Below are 10,440 nucleotides of genomic sequence, written 5' to 3'. Positions count from 1 at the left end.
AGATCACAACCCAATGAAGCCGCCATCTGGCAAAAGGGAAGAAGACTCAGCAGAGCACTGGCCAAAAGTCCCCTATGCAGAATGCTGCAGTTTGGGGTATATGCATAATGCAATGATCTATTCCTTTGCACAAGAAAAATTGCTGGACTCTGTCGCCTGATGTGGTGGTGGCCTGGTTGATATCGTGATTCGAAACTTCAGTGGTGAATAATCATAAGTGAGAACAAGACCCTCACCTCGGCGATCATGTCGATCAGCACTGGCAAATTGCAAATGCACTGGCACAATTAAGTAATGGTGGTATGAGACGTATGGTGCAAAGATGCTGCACACTGCACAGCACGACAGCACATTGGAGGGAAAATCAAGGGAAAACCAAGGGAAAAAATGCCTAGACTTATTACTAATCATGCTAAAGCATCAGGAAAATCATAAAAATTCTTAGCCAACTTATCTTACTTACTTATGTTTACTTGAAACAATACTAAGTGCACCAAGTCATGTAAGAAGATCATTTCTACTTAATTTCTACTTAGAGAATTCTTCACAAAGGAAATACAAGAAAGAAATCTGCGAATCAAGTGTTATTCAGAATTTTAAGTAGGCAGGTGATAATAAGTGAAATTTGAGATCTACTAAGTAGTAGACTCACTCAGAGTATCATTACTAAGCGGAAAACATAAGTTGATTTCAGCTAAACAATAATAAGTACTACAATAAGTCAAAATGCGATCTCATATGCATGATGATCAATGAAATTGTTGACATAATAAGTGCAAAAAGTGTCGAGTGTCTGCGAGTAAGTGAGATTGGTTGGCACAAAGTCGCCCCCAAATACTGGTATAAGGTGGGCCGCACGAAATATACTATCAAGGTGGATGACAGACACACAGCGTGCTCCATCTTCAAGAAGCTCCGGCTCTACAACCCACATTCCCATAATTTCATCTGGGGAGTCAGCCACACGTTTGAACCACTGTACAAGTGCACAAGGGTACGTGATACCATCATGCTTCAAAGAAAAAAATAGTCTCACTCGAGCAATGTCGAGGCTGCGCATGCCATCGGCAGATGAATCAGTGCTAACAAAGACACAATCATAGCGCCCAGGGCCATTTCTCCACATATCTACAGCGCGAATACGCTCGTAGCGCATACCGCCAATCCCCGATAAATCGCTAGGAGCAAAGAAGGTGGCCACGGCTGAAGTGTACAGTGTGATCTTTTCATAGATCTCAGGAAGTGCAGACCGGGAGGAGTCAGAGCTAGATGAGTCAGAGTCAGCACGGCATTGGTCACGCAGAAAATGCTGAATCAAAGTTGTGAAGTTGGGTTGACCTATCTGATCTGCAATGAGCTCTGGGTAGATCCGTCTGGCTGTAGTAAGGTGTATGGTGAGCGGAAGCATGCAAGTATACACAAAACTACTTACCAGCTGTCTTCGCCAGGTCAACATGGGCAAGGACCGCTGGCCCATCAACAGCATCAGCATCAGGCTCAGCATTGGTGTTACCCTCACCCTCGTCTGCACTACCTTCGCCATAATTAGTTGCATGATGGTAGCGTCCAAAAGGCTCATCCTGGTCTGGGACATCTCGTTCGATGTGTGCTTCCAATGGAGCGTTTAGTATCCCTGTGAATTGTAAAGGTGGTGATTAGTGTTGGCGAGCCCAGCATCATGAAAATCACATACCAAGTTTGTTGAGGATGTATGACAAACACGTCCCTCGTAGCATCCCGCGGTCAACAAAATCAACGCGTGAAGCAGCTAGCTTGTCGAGACGCTGATTGGTAAGTAACATTTGACTGAGAGCCTCGAAACGACTCGACCGGCGCCATGGCTCCTTGACGGCTTTAATGTGTTTGGACTCTGTTATAGATGAACAAAGCCCATTTGGTGCGCCGAACGCTCGAATGAGCTTATGGTAATGGATGAGTGAATGTTGTCGAGGGAGATTAAATCCTCTGGGTCGAACACCGGATGTTCGGAATATCTCGCGGTACCTGTGGAAACGCTTCAAGGCATCGTCCATTGCGTCGAGGCTGTTAGAGCTGATGATGTTGCGGCGAGCGATGTAGATGAAGTCGAGTAACACTCGCAAAGCCTGTACCATCTCTTTGGGTACATGACCTTCGATAGCAGGTATATAGACCTGGGCAGTAAATGCGCATTAAAAATATTAGTACTGTTGCTATGTAAAATATAAGAATATCGGTACAGACCTTCATGAGAGCTTTTGAGTCGTCACCAGTCCACTGTTTGAATCCTCTACCCTCTGGAAATCGTCGAAGGCCTGCAAACGCTGGAGCTAGAGCGATGCTAGTTGTGTGACACATACTACTATTCAGCAGCAGCAGCAGCTTGAAGTGAATTTGAAGATAAACTTACCGACGGTCAATGTCGTCCAGTATCTTGTTCGCGTTGGCTTCTGTATATTGAGCTTCGATGTAGTCGTGCACCCAACTAACTAGGTGGTCCTTGAACGCTCCCTTGATGAGCTGGTGTAAGATATCTGGGGAGAGAAGCTCGTGTATGTTGGCGCGTAGAAAGTAATTAGTGAATGGCTGTATCAATAGTGTAAGTTCAAAAGAGACGAGTAGATGAGGTATTGTACACACCACAATGTCTCCAACAAGGCCGTATTCATCCCACAGAACACCTAGTTCGAATTCCTCAACCAAAACTTCGGTGTGATTGCGGGAACATCGGCCATATGTGCCTTCATCGAGACCATCTGCTGGTGTGGTGCATCTGCCGGTGTAAGAGCACCATAGTCCTACTTAGCATAGGGACACAAAGAATAAGACAAAAATGTACTTTGGACACCAATTTTGTACAATACATGCAAGCAGTGCTTGCTCGGGATAGTCAGCTATGTATGGTCCAAGACCATACACAGCTCGTCGAAAGTGGCCATCAGGGCAACGGACAACCTCCGGTTTGGTCATGCCAGGTTTGAGGGTTTCAAGCATTTTTGCAAGTGACGAGTGTAGAAGCTGGCAGCGGAACTTTCGGAAGTGTGCGTCCTTGGTGTCTTCATTATCAGCTAAGTAAATCAGTACCACATTAGTAACAGCAGCGCACACAATTAGTAGAGAGTACGTACCTTTTGGAATGGCTAAGAAGCCAAGTAGTACGACACCATTGCGGTGTGCACGCCGCACATTGTTGCGGATGTTGCCAATGGACATATAGACCGGCCAATATTGGTTATGGCCAGTGGCGACAGAGACTGTTGTCTTGTCACTTCCAAGGATAATAGGGACGAACATCGATCCTATTGTATCCGGATCTTGCGCAATTAAGTCCTGCAGTGAATGATAGAAGTGAGACAACAACGCGAAGGAGTAAGTGAGCAACGCTTACGGCCTGTTTCCAACACCAGTCGCCGGACATAAAGTCCTGAAATTGATGCGCTCCATCACTAACGCTATACTCCTGTAGTGGTGCATAGTCGAATTCGTCCTTGAAATCCGGGTTTGATATGATGTTGTGAACCAGGAGCCGAGGGTCTCGGAACCATACGTCATACTCAGACTTCATCCATGATGGAATGTCATCCGGGTCGTCAGGTAAAATTCCGTTGTACTGCGAGCTGAAGCTTTGCCAGGGAACATCACCGAGAGGAGTTGAATCGATGGTGTCGTACATGTCGGTGTGGTTTGTGAATGGCGGGGTATCACCGTGAGCTGCTAATGAAGCTGCCCACAGATTGAATACAAAATCAATATCGCCTGCAGACATTTGGTTGCGATGGTACAGGAAATCAGCAACTTCAAACTCGACACGATCGTTGTATGGCGTCCAGTCGTCAGATCCACGATCTGATGGGCGTGGAGGTGGTGGAGCATCTGGGGGTATGGGATTCCCTTGACCATCGCAGATTCTCCCTTTGTAGAGGAGAATTGAGCATAAATTGTATGAGCATCAAGAGAAGTCACGTACCGTTAATGATGGGATGATATGACCTAGTTACCTGAAGCCGACTCCAAGCTTGGCTGTCAGAACTAGCACTACTACCAGGAGGCTGATCTACATCCAAGCCACCTGTAGAGTCTGCCGGCGGCTCAGCAGAATGCCGATCCTCAAAGGTATCGTGTGGTGCATCATACTCAAAATCATGATGGCTGCCATGACCATCCTCAATGACATCCTCCAAGTCAGGTGGATTGAACACCATATCAAAATCACGACCGCCACTAGCCTGAGTGCGACTGTCAGAAGCTCCCTCTGATCTGCTCCGGCTGCGCGAATGATATGTTGAGTCAAATAAGGGACGTTCAGGGCCAGACTGAGACGCCGATGATGAATTGCGCTTGCAACTAGCAGGTGGGGGAGAACTACTGGAACTGGAGGATGAATGGTGTGGCAGTCGGAAAGTCTGTGATTCATGCTGTGATTGCATGTGGGAAGTGCGCCCGGACCTATTATGGAAATGGCGGGTGCAGCCTACTGCTAAGCATGGTAGCGTAGGCTGACAATGGCTAAGGGTGTGCATTTTGCGAATATGGAGGTTGGTACTGGATGGTATAGTGTGATGGTGTAGAACTGGCGGGGTAATGAGAGCCTACAAGTCTGAGCTTCAGAGGTGCATGCGGCATGATATTTATATGCAAACTTACCTTAGCATAAGAGCCTGTGAAGGCGCCACTTGAAGCGCGAGGTGTATGCGTTGTTGGGAGCAGTGAGAACCTTCCAAAAGTAACATGAGGCAATGGTACAACAAACATGCATACTACGTACCAACAATGAGGCAGCCATTAAGTTGGACAGCATGAATGATCACCAGGAGATCCAGATCGGGAAAAGGGCAGGGTAGTGGGCTCTTCTAGAGAAAGTGTTTGACATGCGGACTGCAGGCTAGCAAAAGTGGCAAGATTGACACGCACAAGTTCAATTGCAGAGCTCCATTCAACATCTGGGCGAAGTGATAATGATGCGAGTGGGGGATGAAGACGAAGCTGAAATGATGCGAGTGAGAGATGAAGACGAAGCTGAAACGATGCGAGTGAGAGATGAAGACGAAGCTGAAATGATGCGAGTGGGGATGAAGATGAAGCTGAAATGATGCGAGTGGGGATGAAGACGAAGCTGAAATGATGCGAGTGGGGATGAAGATGAAGCTGAAATGATGCGAGTGGGGATGAAGACGAAGCTGAAATGATGTGAGTGAGGGATGCAAGTCAGGGATGAAGATGAAACTGAAACAATGCGAGTGGGGGATGAGTTGACGAGCGGCTACTAAAGACTGACCAAGGGTGCGGGATGATAGCCCATTCTGGAATGGGGCACACTCTGAGCATTGCGGAATGGAGAGGAATGGAGAGGAATGGGTAGGTAGTATGGGATCATGTACAGCAGCCATAGTGAGCAGAACGGGCTGGATGATGGTGTTGTGAAGGATGATGGTCCAATTTGCCGTCATCAGTTGCCCGATCTAGCACTGCAGGTTAGTGCGAATATGACAAGCGGCTACTAAAGACTGACCAAGGGTGCGGGATGATAGCCCATTCTGGAATGGGGCACACTCTGAGCATTGCGGAATGGAGAGGGATGGGCAGGTAGTATGGGACCATGTACAGCAGCCATAGTGAGCGGAATGGAGAGGGATGGGCAGGTAGTATGGGACCATGTACAGCAGCCATAGTGGGCGGAATGGAGAGGGATGGGCAGGTAGTATGGGACCATGTACAGCAGCCATAGTGAGCAGAACGGGCTGGAGGGATGAAGACAAAGCTGAAACGATGCGAAGACTGCCGTATCAATCGCAGAGTTCCATTCAACATCTGGGCGAACATTGAGAAGACTGCTGTATCTGGCATAATAAACTCATATTAGCGTTCTCTGAACCACTGAATAGACACGAGCACATACCGAGGAACACGCTTGCCTGCAGGCTAGAAAATGTGGCGAGATTGTCACGCACAAGTTCAATCGCAGAGTTCCATTCGACATCTGGGCAAACATCGAGAAGACTGCCATATCTGGCATAATAAAATCAGATTAGCGTTCTCCAAGTCACTGAATAGACATGAGCACATACCGAGGAAAACGTGGTGAGATTGTCACGCACAAGTTCAATCGCAGAGTTCCATTCGACATCTGGGCGAACATCGAGAAGACTGCCGTATCTGGTATAATAGACTCAGATTAGCGTTCTCTGAACCACTGAATAGACACGAGCACATACCGAAGAACACGCTTGCCTGCAGGCTAGAAAACGTGGCGAGATTGTCACACACAAGTTCAATCGCAGAGTTCCATTCGACATCTGGGTGAGCATTGATTAGCTCTGTAGATAAAAAAAGATCGATATCAGTTGTATAGATATCATTGAACACATACCAGAGCGGGAGTCCAATGCCAGTGTGCCATGTTGGTGAGGCGTGGCAAAACCCTAAGTCCCGATTTGAACCACTTTAGTTAGTATTACAACTACCACCATCGTAAAGTTGACGAAATTTGCTCACCTTTCACGTCTTGCTCCTTCCACCACTCCGACTCACCAATGTCTACTCGCCGTGTTACCCGCACCAAGAATGCAACTCAGCGTCCTGGTCTTGTAGACGCGGTCCCAAAGAAGAAACGTTGCACGGCTGCAGAAGTAGCTGCTGAGAGTCAGGCTAAGTTAGATGCCAAAGAAGAAAAGGAACGTGCCAAGGGCGCTGGGATCAAGCGTGTTGCTGAATATGAGAAGAAACAAGCAGAAAAGGACGCGTCAACCGATGCTACCCCACGGGCTGCAGTCTTACCGAAGTCAAAGCCCCGTCCAAAGCCCATTCCAAAGAAGACTCGTGCAAAATCACCCACTCCGCCTCCTGAAGACGACGGATTCATTTCTGATGTCGAGATGGACGACGCCGCCATTGACACCAGCACCTACAACCCAGATCCATCCCAAGCCTCAGAAACAACTGACACCCGCATGGATGGCTCAGAGTTGAGTGAAACTCCTACTTCACCACCAAAAAAGAAGGCAAGGATTGACAAACGGGAGGGCAAGAAGGTGCCGGCTGAGAAGACTAAGGTGCGGGATGCTATTAAGGTGGCGCAACTGGAAGAGGCAAATGAGCAGGAGACGAGGAAGAAGAGGAAGACAGCCCAACCTCCCAGCACAATAAGCATTGACTCAGATACGGAGTCGAATGTCCTGGTCATTGATGTGACGCCTACAGCAGCTTACAGCAAAAGATCAGCCCTTCAGCAAGCCGATCACTCGGATGACGAACCTATGCTCACTGATATCCCAGCTAAGCCTCAGTGGGCAATGCCAGCATTGAGCAATGAGAACACACCTAAGGCGCGGCCTCGTGGTAGTCAGACTGAGGAAAGGGGTAGCAGGAAGGTGATGGAGAAGGCGAAGGTGAAGGTGACGGAGAAGGTGAAGGAGAAGTCAGATGATAAGGGGAAGGGGAAGCAGCAACGTGATAAGAAATCGGTTCAGCCGAAAAGGTACGAAGTTCCCTTCTTCTTTTCCTGTCGTCACTTGTCCATCAATATCATGCTCACTCTCGACGAAACGACACTTTATTATTTTTTTCTCAGTGATTCTGCTAGTGCTATGGACTCAAAGGAATTTTCAACTGGCATCAATGATTGGGCTGCGAGCATCCCAGAGAACTCAAAGCCTGGTAGCAAGGCCAACACCAGCCAGCCCAGCATTTTTAAAAATAGATCAGCCTCGCGCCGCAATGGATCCGTTCTTCCCCCCCTGACCAATGGCAGCACTCGATCATCGTCCAACTCAGTCCTAACTAACAACGTTTTGATTTCTCACGCAGAACCGGTCATTCGCATCAAAGAAGAACCCAAGAAGAACTATCACCTTGGAGTCATTGATGGAGGGCTCTCTGACGAGGATGAGACTCAAGGTCTCGAACGTGAGGCTGCAGTCGCCAGCCCTCCCAAAGGGAAAAAACGAGTTACGAGCTCAGTAAGTGTCTGTTTTGACGTCATGTTTATTTCTACTACTACTGACTACTACAGGCTCTTGTTAAAGATTCCCCCGTCAAGCCAATAGCCCGTCAAATTGAACGAGCGAAGAAACCCAGCAATGACGACCTCCCCAAAGGCATCGATCCCAAAATCTGGCGCCATGTCTTTATCTCGACATACATACAATATGTCGCGACATTGGCGAATCCCTGGGAGGTTCCCGCCAAGCTGGCCTGTGAGAAGATGCAGGTGATATGGGATGCGATCTTTCCCCATATCGGCCACACAGTGACAAGCCTTAGTTCAGTCTACTACATCGTAAGTGCGCTCAATTTTACTAACACAGTACTAACTTAGATCTACTTCAATATAGGCTGTCCAGCGAGTTGCCGACTCCTACCGCAGCAACATTGGCTCCGCAGCTATCGCAATTGTCATTGCGTACTTTGAGTCTCAGGACTCGCTGAGGGACTCTGATGACAATCGTGCGGAATTCGCAGTGTTCGCACTCAGCAACCTTCGATTCTTATACAAGAAGGCAAATGGTGATGACAAGTCTGTACGTACTCCTTCCGTCTCAATCAATTTCCGAGTTGTTGTTGTTGTTGTGCTAATGCTTAACGCAGAAATTCCGGGGCCTTTATCAAGGCGCATTTGTTGTGCAAACCTTCGGTGCACACTTCACCGCGACCCGTGGTGCCCAAAAGATACCTGGGGTAGACAAGCCAGGTGTACTAGCAAATCCTGCTGGGGGTCTCGCATTGTCATGTGCTGCAGTAAGTACTCGTCATCCTATTTATTCTCGAAACTCATGAACTGACAATTTTAACTAGGTCGAACGAGCTTTAACTCTCTGGTCTACTCGTACTCTCACCATCAAAATGGTTCAGGCCGCGAAGAACAAAACCAGCATCTCGTTGCCAAAGACGATGAATCAGTCGACTGGCAAGGTGTCCTGTCGGCAAACAGGATTCAACGACATCTCCTGGGGTACATTGACGCGCGCCTATGCGAAGGCTATCATGAAGAATCTCCACGAAGACAAGTTCGATGTCATCATTGCATCTGCCATGGAATTCTCGAAGAAGAAGAGTCGTCCTGGCGATGACGTTGATGATGCTGCTGTGGAGGATGACCTTGATCTGGATGAACGCGCTCAGCTGGTGGACATATCCGACACCGAGTCCGAGGGAAATGATGGATCTGACTCGGATGTGGAGTAGGAGCCTCAAAGTCGCTTGTTCATTCCTCCTTGAAGCCGGCGCCGGTGATTCTTGTTTTTTTTCGTTGTTTTACTAGTACTACTTTGCACAACTTGAATGCTACTGCATGTGACTTGAACAGATTCTTATCATGCTGTGTTTGACTTATCTCAGTGATTTTATGTCCTTAAGGGTGCGCTCAAGCTCAGTTCAGGACCTTTCAGAGCGTAGTAAAGTAGTTTGAAGTACATTAAGTGGTGCGCATGCAATAAACAGCCCTAAGTCACCCATGCAAAAGTTCAGTTGTTTTTTACTTAATATTGACTTTTGAAGCTTTGGAGCCTGAAAGTACTTTGAAACAGTCTTTCTGCTAGTAGTAGCCTTAGTAGTACCGTACTACTAGTACTTCCTTTCACTTAGCTCTAATAATAAGCACAGTAATCAGAGCAGCTAAGTCACATTCAGCCGAAGACCCTACTACCTTTCACTTAGCTCTAATAATAAGCACAGCAATCAGAGCAGCTAAGTCAGATTCATCCGAAGACCCTACTTGTGGCAAGTCACAATCCCCTTGATGTTTTTTGGCTGAATCCGACTTAAAATATTTATTAAGTGATGCTAAGTTTATCTAAGGTTCATTAAGAATTTTTTTGATTTTCCTGATGAAAGCGGTGCACAATTACATGTGATGCATTTGGCAAACATTGAGCTACACAGTTACAGCATGCGCAAGGCAAGATATGATCCAGTGTCTATTAAATATCCCTCACTCTCGAGTCTCGACTTCAATGAGGACCTGCAGCTTAGCATCACATTTGCGGAGAGTGATCCAGGTCCCAGGACACCCCGAAACAGACCGATGTCTGTGAATCTATGCTTTTGGAATGAATATCCCAGCATTGCGAGAGATCTACAGAAAATCACTATCATTATCAACATGAAGGCTACTCACAGGTCATAACAGGCTGATATGCAATATGTACCTATAGTCTATTCAACAGCAACTAGTTACTGTTTCCGCTGTGGAGTTGACGCAGCACGCCATGGGGTGCCATTACGTGGGCGTAGCCTTGGAAATATGTTGAGCTTCAGTTCAAGGATGAAACAAATAAAGTACTCACACACGAGTCTATCTGTCCATTGCCTTTGGAGGACATGTTGACATTGCTTTGGCCACACAACACCGGTCAGATAATGGAGGGGGTGTATAGCAGGATCATCAGGCAGGCTAAAATCCATCTTGCACATAGCTGGTGCAGGCAATGTGACATGAAGACCGTGAAGTAATGAATGAAGGTGATC

General features: G+C 47.3%; 2 protein-coding genes across 2 annotated transcripts; one reads left to right on the top strand and one right to left on the bottom strand.

The window, feature by feature from the left end:
• Positions 1 to 721: 721 nt before the first annotated feature.
• Positions 722 to 4,406, bottom strand: F5147DRAFT_744000 (uncharacterized protein; the record flags this gene model as incomplete). The annotated part of the gene is made up of 11 exons (XM_041439648.1): positions 722 to 1,012; positions 1,037 to 1,377; positions 1,433 to 1,585; positions 1,694 to 2,153; positions 2,224 to 2,320; positions 2,390 to 2,627; positions 2,661 to 2,752; positions 2,819 to 3,047; positions 3,108 to 3,309; positions 3,368 to 3,891; positions 3,947 to 4,406. 11 exons carry the CDS (start codon positions 4,404 to 4,406, stop codon positions 722 to 724), a joined length of 3,087 nt encoding a protein of 1,028 aa, XP_041296450.1.
• A 3,626-nt stretch (positions 4,407 to 8,032) lies between these two features.
• F5147DRAFT_570639 (uncharacterized protein) lies at positions 8,033 to 9,159 on the top strand (the record flags this gene model as incomplete). Its single annotated transcript, XM_041430997.1, has 4 exons — positions 8,033 to 8,258; positions 8,437 to 8,495; positions 8,563 to 8,712; positions 8,770 to 9,159. Coding segments are annotated over 4 exons (825 nt in total), but the record flags the coding sequence as incomplete, so codon positions are not given.
• Positions 9,160 to 10,440: the final 1,281 nt, after the last annotated feature.

Source organism: Suillus discolor, assembly GCF_016758755.1.
Source record: "Suillus discolor strain FC423 chromosome Unknown F5147scaffold_10, whole genome shotgun sequence".
Taxonomy (NCBI): domain Eukaryota; kingdom Fungi; phylum Basidiomycota; class Agaricomycetes; order Boletales; family Suillaceae; genus Suillus; species Suillus discolor.
The sequence above is the reverse complement of the archived record's forward strand: the minus strand, read 5'-3'. Positions and strand labels throughout refer to the sequence as shown.